This window comes from Loxodonta africana, chromosome 3 (assembly GCF_030014295.1).
Source record: "Loxodonta africana isolate mLoxAfr1 chromosome 3, mLoxAfr1.hap2, whole genome shotgun sequence".
In the NCBI taxonomy this organism is placed as follows: domain Eukaryota; kingdom Metazoa; phylum Chordata; class Mammalia; order Proboscidea; family Elephantidae; genus Loxodonta; species Loxodonta africana.
In genome coordinates this window covers 92,282,531-92,301,266 of record NC_087344.1, presented here as the reverse complement: position 1 = coordinate 92,301,266, position 18,736 = coordinate 92,282,531, and the positions used below count along the sequence as shown (strand labels likewise).

At 40.3% G+C, this 18,736-nt stretch overlaps 1 protein-coding gene across 3 annotated transcripts in view; it reads right to left on the bottom strand.

Moving 5' to 3' along the window:
- Positions 1-18,736, bottom strand: part of TCEANC2 (transcription elongation factor A N-terminal and central domain containing 2) — a 66,317-nt gene that overhangs the window by 29,238 nt on the left and 18,343 nt on the right. For all 3 annotated transcript variants that reach the window (XM_003411064.4, XM_010591245.3, XM_064282007.1), the window contains exon 3: positions 14,086-14,227. In XM_003411064.4, the coding sequence (XP_003411112.1) occupies positions 14,086-14,227 (142 nt within the window). The remainder of the gene's footprint in view (positions 1-14,085; positions 14,228-18,736) is intronic.

The following is an 18,736-nucleotide window of genomic DNA, read 5'->3' as shown; positions in this document are numbered from 1 at the left end:
ACACTTAAGACTGTGTTGGCATCTCCTGTCTGGAGGGGAGATAGGAGGGTAGAGAGGGTTAGAAACTGACAAAATCGTCATGAAAGGAGAGACTGGAAGGAGGGAGTGGGCTGACTCATTAGGGGGAGAGTAAGTGGGAGTATGGAGTAAGGTGTATATAAGCTTATATGTGACAGACTGACTTGATTTGTAAACTTTCACTTAAAGCACAATAAAAATTATTTAAAAAAAGAACAAACTGAGCAATGGAAAAGCGAGCAAGCACAGATGCGGAAAGAGAGATGCCAAGCCACATGAAGATCACCCAGGAGCAGAGGCTCAAAAGAGACTAGGACCTTCCTCCACATTCGACAGGGAGAGAAAGCCTTCCCCTGGAGCCAGCACTCTGAATTCGGACTTCTAGCCTCCGAAACTGAGAAGATAAACTTCTGTTTGTTAAAGCCAAAAAAAAAAAGAATAAGCGTGGACTGCTCGGCAGAAACCATGCAGGCAACAAGGCAATGGGATGACTTATATAAAAAATTGAAGGAAAAAAATTGCCAGCCAAGAATCATATATCCAGCAAAACTGTCTCTCAAATATGAAGGTGAAATTAGGACATTTCCAGATAAACAGAAGTTTAGGGAATTCGTAAAAACCAAACCAAAACTTACAAGAAATACTAAAGGGAGTTCTTTGGTTAGAAAATCAATAGTATCAGGTATCAACCCAAGACTAGAACACTGGGCAGAGCAATCAGATGTCAACCCAGACAGGGAAATCACAAAAATAAATCAAGATAAAAAAGTACTCAAAACAGGGAAATAGCAATGTTATTATGTAAAGGAGGTAACATTAAAACAATAAAGAGAGACTAAGAAATGCAGTCACAGATCTTTCATATGGAGAGGAAGATAAGGCGATACAAAGAAATAAAAGTTAGGTTTAAATTTAGAAAAACAGAGGTAAATAATAAGGTAACCACAAAGGAGACAAACTATCCTATACATCAAAATAAAATACAAGAAAAAAACAGAGACTCAGCAGAAACAAAATCAACAACAATGAATATGAGGAAAAGACAATACATAATCTACTCAGCATAAAAAATTAAGTGGGAAAAAAACTGTCAACAACACACAAAAAAAAGACATCAAAGTGATAGCACTAAATTCATACCTTTCCATAAATACGCTGAATGTAAATGGACTAAAAACACCAATAAAGAGACAGAGAGTGGAAGAATGGATTAAAAAACACAATCCATCTATATGTTGCCTACAAGAGACACACCTTGACTTAGAGACACAAACAGACTAAAACTCGAAGGATGGAAAAATATATATCAAGCAAACAACAATCCAAAAAGAACAGGAGTGGCAATATTAATTTCTGACAAAATAGACTTTAAAGTTAAATCCATCAGAAAGGATAAGGAAGGACACCATATAACGATTAAACGGACAATATACCAAGAAGATATAACCATATTAAATATTTATGCACCCAATGTCAGGGCTGCAAGATACATAAAACAAACTCTATCAGCACTGAAAAGTGAGATAGACAGCTCCACAAAAATAGCAGGAGACTTCAACCCACCACTTTCAGTGAAGGACAGGACATCCAGAAAGAAGCTCAATAAAGACACGGAAGATCTAAATGCCACAATCAACCAACTTGACCTCATAGACATATACAGAACACTCCACCCAATAGCATACAAGTATACTTTCTTTTCCAACGCACACGGAACAGTCTCTAGAAAAGACCACATATTAGGTCATAAAGCAAGCCTTAGCAGAATTCAAAACACTGAAATATTACAAAGCATCTTCTCTGAGTATAAGGCCATAAAAGTAGAAATCAATAACAGAAAAAGCAGGGAAAAGAAATCAAACGCTTGGAAACTGAACAATACCCTGCTCAAAAAAGACTGGATCATAGAAGACATTAAGGATGGAATAAAGAAATTCATAGAATCCAATGAGAATGAAAACACTTCCTATTAGAACCTTTGGGACACAGCAAAAGCAGTGCTCAGAGGTCAATTTATATCAATAAAAGCACACATACAAAAAGAAGAAACGGCCAAACTCAAAGAATTACCCCTACAACTTGAATAAATAGAAAGAGAGCAACAAAAGAAACCCACAGGCAGCAGAAGAAAACAAATAATAAAAATTAGAGCAGAACTAAATGAAATAGAAAACAGAAAAACAATTGCAAGAATTAACAAGACCAAAAGCTGGTTCTCTGAAAAAAATCAACAAAGTTGATAAACCATTGGCTGCACTGACAAAAGAAAAACAGGAGAGGAAGCAAATAACCTGAATAAGAAATGAGATGGGCAATATTACAACAGACCCAATGGTAATTAAGAGAATCATATCAGATTACTATGAAAAACTGTACTCTAAAAAATTTGAAAACCCAGAAGAAATGGATGAATTCCTAGAAACACACTACCTACACCTCAACTAACACAAACAGAGGTAGAACAACTAAATAGACGCATAACAAAAGAAGAGATTGAAAAGGTAATCAAAAAACTCCAAATAAAAAAAAGCCCCGGCCTGGATGGCTTCACTGCAGAGGTCTACCAAATTTTCAGAGAAGAGTTAACACCACTACTACTAAAGGTATTTCAGAGCATAGAAAAGGACGGAATACTACCAAACTCATCCTATGAAGCCAGCATATCCCTGATACCAAAACCAGGTAAAGACACCACAAAAAAAAGAAAATTATAGACCTATATCCCTCATGAACGTAGACGCAAAAATCCTCAAGAAAATTCTAGCCAAAAGAATTCAACAACATATCAAAAAAATAATTCACCATGACCAAATGTGATTCACACCAGGTATGCAGGGATGGTTCAACATTAGAAAAACAATGTAATCCATCATATAAATAAAAGACAAGAATCACATGATTTTATCAATAGATGCAGAGAAAGCATTTGACAACACCCATTCATGATAAACTCTCAGCAAAACAGGAATAGAAGGAAACTTCCTCAACATAATAAAGGGCATTTATATAAAGCCAATAGCCAACATCATCCTAAATGCAGACAGCCTGAAAGCATTCCCCGTGAGATCGGGAACCAGCCAAGGACGCCCTTTATCACCCCTCTTATTCAACATTCTGCTGGAGGTCCTAGCCAGAGCAATTAGGCTAGATAAGGAAATAAAGGGCATCCAGATTGGCATGGCAGAAGTAAAAGTACCTCTATTTGCAGATGACATGATCTTATACACAGAAAGCCCTAAGGAATCCTGAAGAAAACTACTGAAACTAATAGAAGAGTTCAGCAGAGTATCAGGATACAACATAAACATAGAAAAATCAGTTCGATTCCTCTACACCAACAAAAAGAACATCGAAGAGGAAATCACCAAATCAATACCATTTACAGTAGCCCCCAGGAAGATAAAATACTTAAGAACAAATCTTACCAGAGGTGTAAAAGACTTATACAAAGAAAACCACAAAATACTTCTGCAAGAGACCTACATAAATGGAAAAACATAACTTGCTCATGGGCAGGAAAAATTAACGTTGTAAAAATGTCTATTCTACCAAAAGCCATCTATAGATTTAACGAAATTCCGATCCAAATTCCAATGACATTTTTTAATGAGATGGAGAAAGAAATCACCAACTTCATATGGAAGGGAAAGAGGCCCCAGATAAGCAAAGCACTACTGAAAAAGAACAAAGTGGAAAGCCTCAATCTACCTGATTTTAGAACCTATTATACTGCCACAATAGTCAAAACAGCCTGGTACTGGTACAACAACAGATACATAGACCAATGGAACAGAATTGAGAATGCAGACATAAATCCATCCACATATGAGCAGCTGGCATTTGACAAAGGCCCCAAATCAGTTAAATGGAGAAATTACAGTCTTTTTAACAAATGGTGCTGGCATAGCTGGATATCCATCTGCAGAAAAATGAAACAAGACCCATACCTCACACCATGCACAAAAACAAACTCAAAATGGATCAAAGATCTAAATATAAAATGATAAAGATCATGGAAGAAAAAATAGGGATGTTAGGAGCCCTAATACATGGCATAAACAGTATACAAAACATGACTAACAATGCAGAAGAAAAACTAGATAACTCGGAGCTCCTAAAAATCAAACACGTATGTTCATCCAAAGACTTCACCAAAAGAGTAAAAAGATTACCTTTTTCACAGACCGGAAAAAAGTTTTTTAGCTATGACATTTCCGATCAGCGCCTGATCTCTAAAATTTACATGATACTGCAAAAATTCAACTACAAAAAGACAAATAACCTCATTAAAAAATGGGCAAAAGGTATGAACAGACACCTCACTAAAAAAGACATTCAGGTAGCTAACAGATATATGAGGAAATGCTCACAATCATTAGCTATTACAGAAATGCAAATCAAAACTACGATGAGATTCCATCTCACTCCAACGAGGCTGGCATTAATCCAAAAAAACTCAAAATAATACATGTTGGGGAGGTTTTGGAGAGACTAGAACATTTATACACTGCTGGCGGGAATGTCAAATGGTACAACCACTCTGGAAATCAATTTGGCGCTTCCTTAAAAAGCTAGAAATAGAACTACCATAGGATCCTGAAATCCCACTACTTGGAATATATCCTAGAGAAAGAACAGCCTTTACACGAACAGATATATGCACACACATGTTTATTGCAGCACTGTTTACAATAGCAAAAAGATGGAAGCAACCAAGGTGCCCATCAATGGATGAATGGATAAATCAATTATGGCATATTCACACAATGGAATACTACGCATCGATAAAGAACAGTGAGGAATCTGTGAAACATTTCATAACGTGGAGGAATCTGGAAGGCATTATGCTGACTGAAATTAGTCAGTTGCAAAAGGACAAATATTTTATAAGACCACTATTAAAAGAACTAGAGAAATAGTCTAAACAGAGAAGAAAATACTCTTCGATGGTTATGAGATGGGGGAAGGAGGGGCGAGGGAGAGACAGGGGTATTCACTAATTAGATAGTAGATAAGAACTACTTTAGGTGAAGGGAAAGACAACACACAGTACAGGGGAGGTCAGCACAAATGGACTAAACCAAATTAGTTTCCTGAATAAACTGAACGCTTCGAAGGCCAGCGTAGCAGGGGCGGGGGTTTGGGGACCATGGTTTCAGGGGACACTGAAGTCAATTGGCATAATAAAATCTATGAAGAAAACATTCTGCATCCCACTTTGGAGAGTGGTGTCTGGGGTCTTAAATGCTAGCAAGCAGTCATCTAAGATGCATCAATTGGTCTCAACCCACCTGGAGCAAAAAAGAACGAAGAACACCAAGGACACAAGGTAATTACGAGCCCAAGAGACAGAAAGGGCCACATGAACCAGAGACTACATCAGCCTGAGACCAGAAGAACTGGATGGTGCCCAGCTACAACCGATGACTGCCCTGACAGGGAACACAACAGAGAACCCCTGAGGGAGCAGGAGAGCAGTGGGATGCAGACCCCAAATTCTCGTAAAAAGACCAGGCTTAATGGTCTGACTGAGATTAGAAGGACCCCAGTGGTCATGGCCCCCAGACCTTCTATTAGCCCAGGACAGGAACCATTCCCGAAGCCAACTCTTCAGACAGGTATTGGACTGGACAATAGCATAGAAAAAGATGCTGGTGAAGAATGAGCTTCTGGGATCAAGTGACACTTGAGACTATGGTGGCATCTCCTATCTGGAGGGGAGTTGATGGGACATAAGGGGTTAGAAGCTAGTGGAATGGACACAAAAAGAGAGAGTGGAGGGAAGGAGTGGGCTGTCTCATTAGGGGGAGAGCAATTATGAGTATATAGCAAAGTATATATGGGTTTTAAGGTGAGAGACTGACTTGATTTGTAAACTTTCACTTAAAGCACAATAAAAAAAAAAGAGGTGAACTTGAGCAGATGGCAGAACCTAAGAACTGTCCAATAAAGGCACATATGGCTGGGGTCCAGAGCACAGTAGCAGTCTGCTAACGTGGAAAGAACAATGCCCCAAGAGACCTGGGTTCTCATTACATCTCTGGCGCTAACTCACTATGTAGCCCTAGGTAAGTCACTTCACACCTCTCTAAGTCTGTTTCCTTGTTTATAAATTGAGGTAGCTAAATGGATTTAAAAGGGTTTATGACGCTGACATTTACAGAGCTCATACAAATATGGACAAAGAACATAAATAATTAAAAAAAAAAACAAAAGACAAAGTGCCAGTAAACACATGGAAAACAATCCTATGCAGCAAATGAAATCAGAATGCTATTTTTACCTATTAAATTAGTAAGAGTTTAAGAAAACGGTAGGAATATAAATTGGAGCCATCTTCCAAAAATCTAAGATTCAAAAATGGATCGGGACAGAAGATGCAAATTTAAGAGTCACCTGGATTAAGGTCTCAGTTTAGGTGGAGAAGCAGACAAGCTCTCCGGCTAAGTGCTCTAAAGAAGCAGCAAAAACTGAGGTCTGAGCTTTAGGAGAAAGCACTCTCTGTTGGGCGACAGGAGACAAGGACTGAAGAAAAAGAGTAAGGCAGGAAACACAGAAACGGAAGGCTAGAAAGAGACTTCTTTGTCCAATATTGTCATTTTCATTCATAAGTCGAATATTTACTGAGCCCCTGCTGTGTGTCTCACTAATGCTTGAAATACGTTTTGTGAGTAAAACAGACATGGTCTCTGCTGACATGGCGTTATTGTCCAGTAAATAAAAAAATGAAGTCAATAATTATATGAGAAATTACAAACTGAGATAAGGGCTATGAAGGAAACAAACATTTAAAAAATGAATAACAGAACTGGCAACCAGATCAGCGCCATTTATGTCAATGTGAAAGAGAGTAATCGATGGTCTCAAGTTCACAGTTCTGTAGAGATGAGAACTAAGACAAAACCGTAGGATTTGGCTAGGATGAAATCACTGGTGTCCTGAGCGAGATGACTAGTGACTGTGGGAAGCCAGGCTGAGGGATTTAATGAACAAGGGGGAGGGGAGGTAATGGGGGTTGTGAGTATCAATCATTTTTAAAGGACTTTGGCCATGAAAGGAAGGAGGGAAGCAAAGTGTCTGGAAAAGGTGGCAGGATAATTAAAGGGGAAAATTGTCCGTGAGAGGCATTCTGGCTTTCTCCTGCTCTCTCACCTCCACAGTCAATCCTTGCTCTCTAAGTCTGGTCCATTCTCCCTGATCAGGTCTAAGGAGCGGTTTTTCTTCACTCCTCCTCAGTCCTCCATGCTTTCACCATGTCTCACCTCAATGACCACAACCATAACTTGTCCTTACGGCTCACTTCCTCACCTCCTTCAGGCTTTTGCTCAAATGTCACTCTTTCAACAAGGCCCACTTCTGCCCGCCTCGTCCACATTCATCATCCCCCTCAACCTGCCCTGCTTTATCTTTTTTCCACAGCACTTACCATTTTCTAAAATACTATACAATTTCTTATTATGTTTCTTCCTTATTTCTTGTCTCCCTCACTAGATGAATGTCTCCCTCACCAGAACGTAAGCTTCACACCAGTACGAATTTTTGTCTGTTTCGATCACAGGCACCTAGCACAGAGCCTGGCATGTAGTAAGCATTCAATAAATATGAGTTGAATGAAAGTCTGAATGACCGTCTATCTGTTCTCCCATTCTACGGTTTCTCCCCTTACCTATACATTCTTTTCTTGGCCACCAAAAACTCGGGTCACATCATTCCCTAGCTTAAATACATTAAATGGTCCCAATAGCAGTTTTTTCCAAAGTAGAAATGCTTATCGGCTGCTAACAGATATTCTCTTGAAAAAAAAAAAAGAGTTCTTTGGGAAACTGTGGACAAAACAAAATTAAGCAGGTTTCTCTACTGTGGAATTTCCCACAGCCTATTACATGATAAAGTACACTGAAAATCTCCAAGTGAGAGGAGACAGTAACACAGTATTTTCCAAGTTTATTTGAACCCAGAACCCTTTCTTTAGGGACACATCACTGGACCAGAGTTCTAACACACACTTGAAAACACTGGCCTTTAGGATAACGTCTCCACTGGCCAGGGGGGCAGCTTTTAAGTTTCTTTGTAATCAGGTCCCATCTCTATCCACTCTTCCATCCCAGCCATGCATCCTAGATTCTAGCCATGCTGTTGCCAGGATGTTTGCCTGAAATAAGCTTGATCCTGCTTTGACCTAGCAAAATTCCACCTCTATGAAAACACTTCCCAACTTACACAAGCAGAAATAGTCACTCTCTCCCTTGTATTCCCACAGACCATTGTACATCCCTTAATTTAAGCATTTTTACATGTCAATCATAATTGTATACCTATACGCCTATTTCCCCAAAAAGAAAGTGAGCTCCTTATAAACATGGACCATATGTTATTCTCTAGCACTCAGTATAAGGCATGGTACATGGGAGGTGTTCAATGCATGTTGAATGAATGAAACGAAATGAACCTAGAACAGGCTGAATGGCAATCCAGGGTTCTTGCTACTCCTAATCCTCATCTTGTTCATCAGTCTTAACAGTTTAGGGAGCTTACTCTGTTATCCTTCTCTTACTCTACTGCATGTCAGCACTCAAACATGTTTTATTCTCTCCCATCTTAAAAATCAGAACTTCCTTCAATCCCACATTCTCTTGCTGATATCGCCCCCTCTCTCCTTTCTTTCAATACCAAACTTCTAGTAGAGTTATTTTCAGTTTCATTTCTTTACCTCCTCCTCACTCAAGATTCTGCCCCAACCTTACTTTTGGAACTGTCCTTACCAAGATCATTAATGACATTGCTTTGCAAAAGCCAATGCACAATTTTTTGACTTACCTTATTTGGCCCTTTGACAACCATGGCACTGCTGATTAATCCCTGGAAACACTCTTTCCTTCGTATTTCATGACAGCATTCCCTCTTGTTTCCCTTCTCTTTCTCTGGCCACAATTTCTCAGTCTCCTTCTACAAGTCCCTTACATATTGGTGGGCTTCAGCGTTCTGGAAGTGGCTCTTTGCTTTTCTTATATACTCTCCCTTGGCAAGCTTATCTATTTTTAGCCATATATTTCTAATTACATACTGATGACGACTCCGAAATCTGTATTTACAACATCTCTTCAGCTTTAGCCTTATACATCGAACAGCCTGTTGGACATTTCCTTTTAGATGTCCCACAGGTATCTTTAGTGCAATAAGTCTAAAACTGAACTCATTATTTTCCCCTCCAAACCTGCTGCTGCCTATCTTAATAGTACTGCCATCCACCTAGTTGCCCGTATCAGAAATCTGGTTTCACTCAGCTTTCACTCCTTCATCTTCATTCCCAACATCCAATTAATCTGCAGGTTCTTTGGATTTTATTCTATTTACGTCTCTTGATTCCAACTACATTTCTCCATCCCTACTACTACCCTTACCAGGCCACCTTCATTTCTCATCTAGATGTTCAGTAGCTTCCTAGTAGGGCTTCCTGCCTCTAGCTTTGCTTCTCTGCAACCCTTTCCCACATGACGGTCAGATAGATTTTTCTAAAATGCAAATCTGAATCTCATTCCTCCACTGAAAACCCTTCAATAATAACCACCTATTATCCTTAGGATAAAGACTAAATGAATAATTTCTTTCATACGGATCAGCACAAAGCTGGTTCCTCTAAAGTAGAGGTTAAAGATGTCCCAAATGTCCACCTTTTCCAAGCTGCTGTACCACTCCATCATCCCTAACATCAACTACTCCCTCTCCCTTCAGTACTCCCTCCCGTCTTTGGCTTCCCTAACTTGCTTTAACATCCCACAGAGCTCACAAACCATATAAAGGAAATGGCTCATGCTGTTGTGGAGGCTGACAAGTCCCAAATCCATGGGTCAGGCATAGGCTTCTTCCAACCCATGTGGCTGCAGGGGCTGATGAACCCAAACTGGCAGTTCAGAACACAGGTTGCTGGCTTATAAGGCTGCAGAAGCTGGCAAATCAGGTCAGATGACAGGCCACTGGCCCATGGGGTTGTGGAGGCCAGCGAATCCCAGAATTGGCAGGTCAGATAGCAGGCCTCCGGCTCAAGTCTCAGGAACTCCGGAGATCACTGATCATGAACTGGACACGGGATCCAGATGCAGAGAGAGTGAGTCCCACCAAGTCATCCACATATAAACCTTAGACGTAGGCTGCACTCCAGGGAAGGATGTAACTTGAGTAAGGGTGGGCCTTGAGTCACACCCTCCTGCAAAGCTTCGACCCAAGACATACCCTACACCAATCCTGCCTCATCAACATGTAGAGGTCAGGATCCACGACGCATAAAATGGAAGACAACCATACCATACCGGGAATCATGGCCTAGCCAAGTTGACACATGACCCCAACCATCACAGGTCCATATACTTCATTTGCAAAGTCCCACTCAGTCATTGCGTTTAAGTCACAAAGACCATGGCTAGAAGGGCCTTATTAAGTAATTCATTACACTGCAAAGACCAAACTCTCAGATTTTATAGAAGACTAAAGCTACCCTCCTGTTGCAGTACAACTAGATCCTGGATAGAAGCCACCTCCCTTCTCCCCACAAAAGTTGGCAGAGGCTAGAGGGTAGGCTCAAGGGGGGGTGGGCTTACGATAAAGGTTGTTGCCAGTAGCAATGAGGTTGAAATACTTAGCCTTGGGCCAGTGGTATGGTGGGAGAACTAATCCTGAGCTGGGACCCATGAAAGGTGTGCTCAAATATTCCAGGTCAGAGGTGGCCCCTGACTACTAGCAGAAACAAAAGAGGAAGCAAATTCTCTCTAGAGGGAGGCTTCTCCAATTTAGTCCCACAGAATGTCCATAGATTAAAATCAAATAATGAGCTCACAGTTAAAAATCAACAAGCATATGGGAAGGCAAGCGCCATGAGAGTCAGCAGAAACGATAAACAACAGATTTAGATCCCCAAAGGCTGTAAATATTAGAATCATAAGATGAAGAATACAGAACAGCTATGCATTAAATGTTTAAATAAATCAAGGGCATAATCACAAGAATGGGCAAATAACATTTAAAAGAAACAGACTGAAGAGAAAAAAAGGAAGCTTCAAAAATTGAAAACTGGAATTTTTTAAATAAACTCAATGAATGGGTTAAACAGCAAATTAAATTCTGAATTTAATTAATTTAGCAGATTAATATGCTGAAGAGAGAATTCATGACTTGGAAAAGATATATTAGAAGAAATTACCCAGAATGCTGTAAGACAGGAGATAAAATGTATGACAGACAAGCTAAGGGATATGGAAGATATAGGGTCTAACATACTTCTAATTGCAGAATTCCACAAAAAGGGAGACGAGAAAATGAAAAGTGGCACTTTTGAAGATAATGGCTATAAATTTTCTACAAATGAACATGAATCTGCAGGTCCAGGAAGCACAATATATCTAGGATAAATAAAAAGAAATTTACACTGTAGTAGTCAGTCTATAAGATAACCTCCAATGATCCCTACCTCCTGGTACTCACAGCCTTCTGTAATTGCCTCCCAGATTGTACCAGGTTGATCTGTGTGACCAAAAGAATACAACAGAAGTGAGGGAGTATGTCACTTCCAATATTAGGTTATAAAAGAACCATGGTGTCCATCTTGGTTGTTCTCTTGTTTTCTCGCGCTCTCCTGGATCACTTGCTCTGGGGAAAGTCAACTGCCATATCATGAGCAGTCCTAAGGAGAGGCCTATATGACAAAGACCTATGGTCTCCTGCCAGTAACCTGTGAGTGAGCCATTTTAGAAGCATATCCTCAAGTCCTGGTCAAGCCATCAGATGACCACAAACCCAAATGTCATAAGAAAACCTGAGCCAGAACCACCAAGCTGCTCACAGATTCCTGACCCTAAGAAAAACTGTGTGGGATAATAAACATTGTCTTAAGTTACTAAATTTTGGGGTAATTTGTTATGCAGGAGAAGATAACGAATACATATGCTAAGACCAAACAGTTCTGAATAGCTTACAATGGGCTTTCATCTAGCCTAGCCTGTCTTTCCAGCCTTATTTCTTGCCACACACTCTCTCGCATATTACATTTCGAACACACCAAACTTATTTTAGTTCCTGGAATGTACACATTCTCTTCCACCTCTAGGCCTCTGTACATGCTCACATAATGTACCCCCTGCCTGACACATTCTTCTATATCCTTTCCCCTATTTCCAACACATACACTCACTTGGCTAACTTTTCTCCCCACCATCAGAAAACTCATCACATTGTATGATAGTCTTGTGAAACTGTCTCTTTCCATTAGACTATAGGCTCCAAAAAGACAGGAATAGTATCTGCATCCTTCATTATTATGCCAGCACAGTTCCTAGCACAAAGGAGGTACTCCGTAAATATTTGTCCCTTGCATCCCACAGGACAGGGACAGGCAGGAAGGCTAAAGGATGAAGAATGTAAACACTCTCAGACAATGATCCAAGTGAAATCTTTAGCATAGCAACTGATTTAACTATAAAGGAATCAAGAAACCCCTATATTCCATACAACCTCAGGTTTGGGGAAGGCGTTAGGTAGGGTCAAGACTCAAAAGCTGAGTGATTTTCAGCTCCTCCTAAGTCAAGCCCCCTCGTTGTGGTGTTGTTATGATCCTTGAATTGAAATCTCTGAATATCAGACACACCCATTCTTGAAAGCACTCATAACTGTACTGAAAGGCCAACTAGAAATAATTAAAAAAAAATTATTATCTGTAATGTATACAATTCCAGCCTATTACGTTGTTATTTTAGATCTAATCATACATGGTATTTATGATGTACGCCTAAATATGAACATATACATACACACATGTACATATACACATATCATAAAATATTAATCACTAGTACCCTCTACTGGTCGAAATAACTTATCTGCTCATATGAATGGTCTTATTGCCCTCTAGTGACCACAACCTATAAAGACTGAAAATCCAGCCACAGATGGGAGAATCTCCTTGGCTACGGTGATAGGGTTTTATGTTCTTTAAGCATCTAATTTTCTCAGATTCTGGTTTATATTACAGGGGTGCAACTCTCAAGACTCTTGGGGAGCCCTCTGGGGATTCCACACAGCTCTTCCCAGCTGTTAGCGCCAGTCTGAAGCTGCTCCCTCTCCTGCTTCTCATGAACAAGAGGTCAAGGGGAGGCAGAGAAGGCAATGGCTGCACCGGTGAGGGCAAGAACAGCAGCTGTGAACGACTGCCCTGGACTCTCTGGGGAGTTGGGAGCAGCTTGAGGAACACATGTTGGCTCTCCCTGGCTTATTATTCACAGTTGTGTACTGTACTAAAATGGTAATTCAACACAGTCCCTGACTTCCCGTTTAAATATCGCCAATGCTGTAATAAACGATGCAGCAGTAGTGTTGCTATCATTGTTTTTAGAAACCACACTTTGCAAGTTATTTCCACTCAAGACGAAAAAGCCAAGTCTTTTCCAAGATTCGACTGAGATATCTTCTATGAAATCTTTTCTGAACCCCCCAAGTTTAAGTGACTGCTCTGTCCTTCGTGCCAACATATACCTTGTACAGGCTAGAATGGTACCCAGAACATTACTTGTATGTTTTTATTTATAATCTACAATGTCTAATAGTTCCCATTTGTCTCTATGCCTGTCTCTTCTACCAAGCCATAAGTTCCTTGAGGTCAAGAACCATGTCTTAGTCATTTCTGCACACTTAGCATCAAGCACAAAGCCTGTGAAATAGAATGGTGCTACTCAAAATGTTACCCATAGATCACTGCCAGTTAGCAGCCCATGAGGTATGTGTAGAAACTGAGTTACCACTTAGAAGCTTTTATAGCAATTGGATGGAGTAATTTTGTATCTGTTGAATCTAATAATAAAAAAATTGGACTTGTATTTTATATAGTTTCATTTCATTTTTCCTAGTAATTTTTACTGTATATTACAAAAGTATTGGCCTATGACCAATGGAGAATGTTTTAAACAATAGCCCTTCACGATACTGTTTAAGAAGCTGGTAGATAATAAATGTTTGAGTAAGGGGGGAAAGGAAAAAGGAAAGAGACAAAATATACACGTTTCATAAAATTCAGAATGAACATACCTATCCTTGTTGACTTTAACACTTCCCTAGAGGGTATTTTCTTCTTTAATTCTTGTAAGGCTTCAACTAGATTCTCTTTGGTTTGATCAGGAAGCTCCAATATAGTTTTCCATCTTTTTATGTCTTCTACAACCACAACTCTCTGGGAAAAAGAAAAGTCATTTGGAAAATGGAAATTTTCATTAGAAAGACATCTGCCTTCACCTGAGCTAATGGGGCTCCTATTGACACATGAATTATTGATTATGACCTGAGCCAAAGCACAGCATGGATGATGGCCCCAAATGATGGGTAATTGCTTAAAAGCAGGTCCTGCTTACTGCAAATCAGAAAGAGAGTTGCATCTATTAGGGAAAGTGCAAGTTTTAATCTTACCATGTCAGACACCACTGGGCACTTAGCAGTGAGAGGCCATAAGGATGAGAAGATAAGAAAAATGATGCTGAGGTGAATCAACCCTATAGTTCACTTAAGAGTATCTTAATTCATAGGCAAGGAAAGAGAGCAGAGATGTCATAAAGAGATGTTTATTTCAATAATAAAAAGCACACTTCAACAGTTCCCCCCTTCCTAGAGGATAAAACTTAAACTCTCTCATTTAAAGTATTTAAAGATACTTCAAACACATAAAAGGGTACAAAGTAGCTCACTACTCGCAACGGAGAAAAAAGTTAACATTTTGCTATTTCATACAAAATAATAATAAACCAAAGTCTAAGTCTCCTTGCATCCTTCACCAAACTCATTTCCCTTCCAAGAGAAACTACTGTATCTTACAGTTGTTTTGCATCATTCAATTAAGTGTAAAATATCAACACCTAAAGAATCTCAGTAAAGGGGAAGGGAAGTTCTTTGTACTGTTACAAGTTTTCTTTTTTTTAATATTAAAATATTTTATTGTGTTTTTGGTGAAAGTTTACACAGCAAATTAGGTTCCTGTTTAACAATTTCTACACAATTTGTTCAGTGACATTGGTTACATTTTTCACAGTGTGTCAGCTTTCTCATTATTTTCATTCTGGTTGTTCTGTTTCCAGTAATCTTCAGTTTCCCTGCCCCCTTGCCTTCTATAAAGAAGTCTTTGCTCTTGAGTGTTGACCGTCTGGTCTCAGATGATTTTTTTAAAGGAACACAGTACTCACAGATGATAGTTTATTTTATGAACCAATCTGTTATTTAGCTAAAAGATAACCTTATGGAACTGTTTTGGTTCAAGGTTTAAAGAGTATCTCAGAGCGATAGTCTCTGGCAGTCCTTTAGTCTCAACTGGTCCAGTAAGTCTGGACTTTTTAAGAATTTGAGTTCTGTTCTACATTTTGCTCCCATTCTATCAGAATCCATCTATTGTGTTCCTGATCAGAACAGAAGGTACTGGCAGCCAGGCACCATCTAGTTCTTCTGGTCTCAGGGTAGATGAGGTCATGGTTAGTGTAGACTTCAGTTCTCTGGCCTTGTGTTAAAACTTTTCTCTAGTTTTGAAATTATTTCAACAAAAAATTTAAAAAAAAAGGAAACTGGGAGACAAAAAATAAAGTTGTTTTTATAATAACAAACAATCTTGTCTCAGATAGTTATTGCCCTGGGAATGGGGGGTGGTTAGGGACAGAAAGGGGGCACAAGGGGGCTTCTGGTAATGTCCTGTTTCTTGATCTGGGTGCTGGTGATAGATGTGTTCACTTTGTGAATATTCATCATATGATTTGTATGTTTTCTATATGCATGTGATAATTTGATACACTGTCATCCCCCAAAAGTCTCATCTCCTTCCCTTGGCTCCTTCAGAAGCCTGTGGTGGAAGGTGACAGGCACGTATGACTCTTCTATTTTCTCATCTTTGTTTTTCCTACTCTCCCGTCTACTTGTTTGCTTTGGTTTATGACCTTTCCAGAGTCAATGCTAGGAAAAGGAAGAGAGGTAAGGGACAGCAAAAGCCTTGTTGTCTCTTCTGATTCCATGCTAAACAGGTTTTCCTACTCCCTATACTTGGCAAGTATTTAAAGCAGACTTTCTTTTTCTCTTATGGGGTACTTTTGTGGTTCCTTGGCGCTCTCTCGTTGTTGAGCTCCAGCTGTAGTTCTCACCTGCAGTTCCTACAAGGTGGGCAATACCTCTTCAGCTGGCCACTTACAAGTCCACCCGAAGTCCCCAGTTTTTGGCAACCCACTGGATACAGTCTCTCTGTTGGGGTCTCATTGCCCCTTCCAAGGATCTTCGTGGGCCCCGTTCCTTTAATTCAACTTCAGATCAGCCAGCATTTTCTCCTACTATTGCTCACAGCTTTGCCCTGAAAAATTCTGAGGGTAACAGCCCTTCCAATGGAGCTACCTCTTCTCTCTCTGGCATCAGTCAGTCACTCTGTCTTTAGACTTTTTCAGGCACAGTTCTGGTCTCTGTGCCCACCAACTCCTGGGACTAGCAAGTTCTCCAAGGGAAATGCCACAGCACTCTCATTTTATCCAATTTTTCTCTTCTCTTCCTTTAAATTCAATCTTTTTTATAGCCTATGGTGGCTGATGGGTTAAAGATTCCAGAGCTGGTCTTTATGTACTGCCTTCACAGGTTCTACATAGATGGCGGACAATCTCATTTGGGAATATCATTTGATACCTATTGTTTTGTTCTCAGCCTTTAGGAGCCTCAGCTAAAATTGAGATAAAGTCTTTTTTTTTTTTATGATTTGTTACAATATAATATCATTAGTGTTAAATGGTACAAAAAATAAATTAATAAATAATAGGTGTAAACTTATTAAATAAGTATTAAACTTATTATATATGTATAGGCAAATAACAAGTAAAGGAATATTTTCAACAGGAAGGTATACTCTGCAACTTGTTTTTTTCACTCAGTCTATTTTCTAGATTTACCCATATTAATACATATGAACTCAGTTCATCCATTTTAATAGTTGTTGTTAGCTTCCGCTGAGTTAGCCCTGACTCATGGCAACCCTACGCACAACAGGATTGGACTGTTGTGATTCATAGGGTCATTACCGGCTGATTTTCAGAAGTAGATTGCCAGGTCTTTCTTCCTAGTCTTAGTTTGGAAGCTCCACTGAAACCTGTTCAGCCTCACAGCAACACACAAGCCTCTACTGACAGATAAGCGGTGGCTGTGCTTGAGGTGCACTGACCAGGAATTAAACCTGGGTCTCCTGCATGGAAGGTGAGAATTCTATTTAAAGTGTTCCGTTATTTCTACACACAAATGCCTTAGAATTTTAAAACTGTATCTACCTAATGTTGATAACATTGATCCAATAAACTAATGCCTATGACAGCTCTTTTGTAAATTGTCTTCCATCCCTTTACTTTCAAACTTTCTGGTGTATTATGCTTTAAATAGAGCCCTGGTGGTGCAGTGTTAAGCATGCGGCTGCTAACCAAAACGTTGGTAGTTTGAACCCATCAGCCAATCCGCAGGAGAAAGATGTGGCAATCTGCTTCCATAAAGATTACAGCCTTACAAACCCAACTGGGGCAGTTCTGCTCTGTCCTATAGGGTCACCGTAAGTCAGAACTCACTTGACAGCAAAAGGTTTGGTTTTGGTTTTTATACTTGTAAAAATGATTTGGCACTGTTGTCATCAGTCCTCCTCGTCTAACTTCACAAGGGGGAAGGGGCAGGGGAAGAGTCACCATGAGCATCAGCCCAAAACCGATTCCTATGAGGTGGGGGTCAAACATAACTCCACCCTCCAACCTTCTTACCAATTCTGACACCCTCTGTTCCTGCTAAGGCACTCTCTACTTGCTGAGTTTGATAATTTGTCTCATTGGCCATACAGAACTCACAAACCATACTCACAGGTATGAGGCTTATTAGGGCAGTAACAGGTTACATCTCAGGATCCGAATCAACAGGCTACAACTCAGGATCAGGAAGCATGGGGCAAAGTCTCCCTTCTTCAGTGCAGAACAGCTCTCTCAGATCCTCTCAGCCATACGGGACATCCCCTCACCCCCCTCGGGACAGGCTCCTCTCAGCCCCTCACAACAGGCGTCTCTCGGCCTTCAGCCCTTGACCTTGCCTCTGCCCTGCTCCGGCAAGTGTTACAAAGCTCTTTTAGCTCTGTCGATAAGTGCCTGGAGGCATCCCGCTCCAACAACAAGCCTCCTACGCAAAGACGTTCAGCTCTCTAGCTCCAGGGGTTGGCATGCTCACGGTAGCAGCCCACCACAGTCATCTTGCATTGGTCTCCTAGTTCTGCTGCTGCTGTCTCTCTGCCGCTGGACTCTGCCATGTTTGCCACCTCCTCCTACCATCTCTGGTGTTACAGCTTTTTCTGTCTCCTGGATCTAGGAGGTTCTCAGCATAAGGATCCCAGGTCCAAATGATGCACTCCATTTCTAGCTCTTCTTCCTTCATGGTAGTGAGGTCCCCCTTTTCCCTTCTGAGACTGGCTCCTTTTAAGCCTAGTGGAATGGCCAATCCTCTTGTTAGGGTTCCATACACCTTATCTGCACAGTCCCACCCCTACAAGAGTTCCATGCACCTTATTTGCATTATTAGCAGGCTGTCCGATCCTCTTGGTGGGTCACAAACATCTTATCTGCATGTTGTTGTTGTTGTTAGGTGTCATCGAGTCAATTCCACCTCATAGGGACCCTATGTACAAAAGAACGAAATACTGCCCAGTCCTGCACCA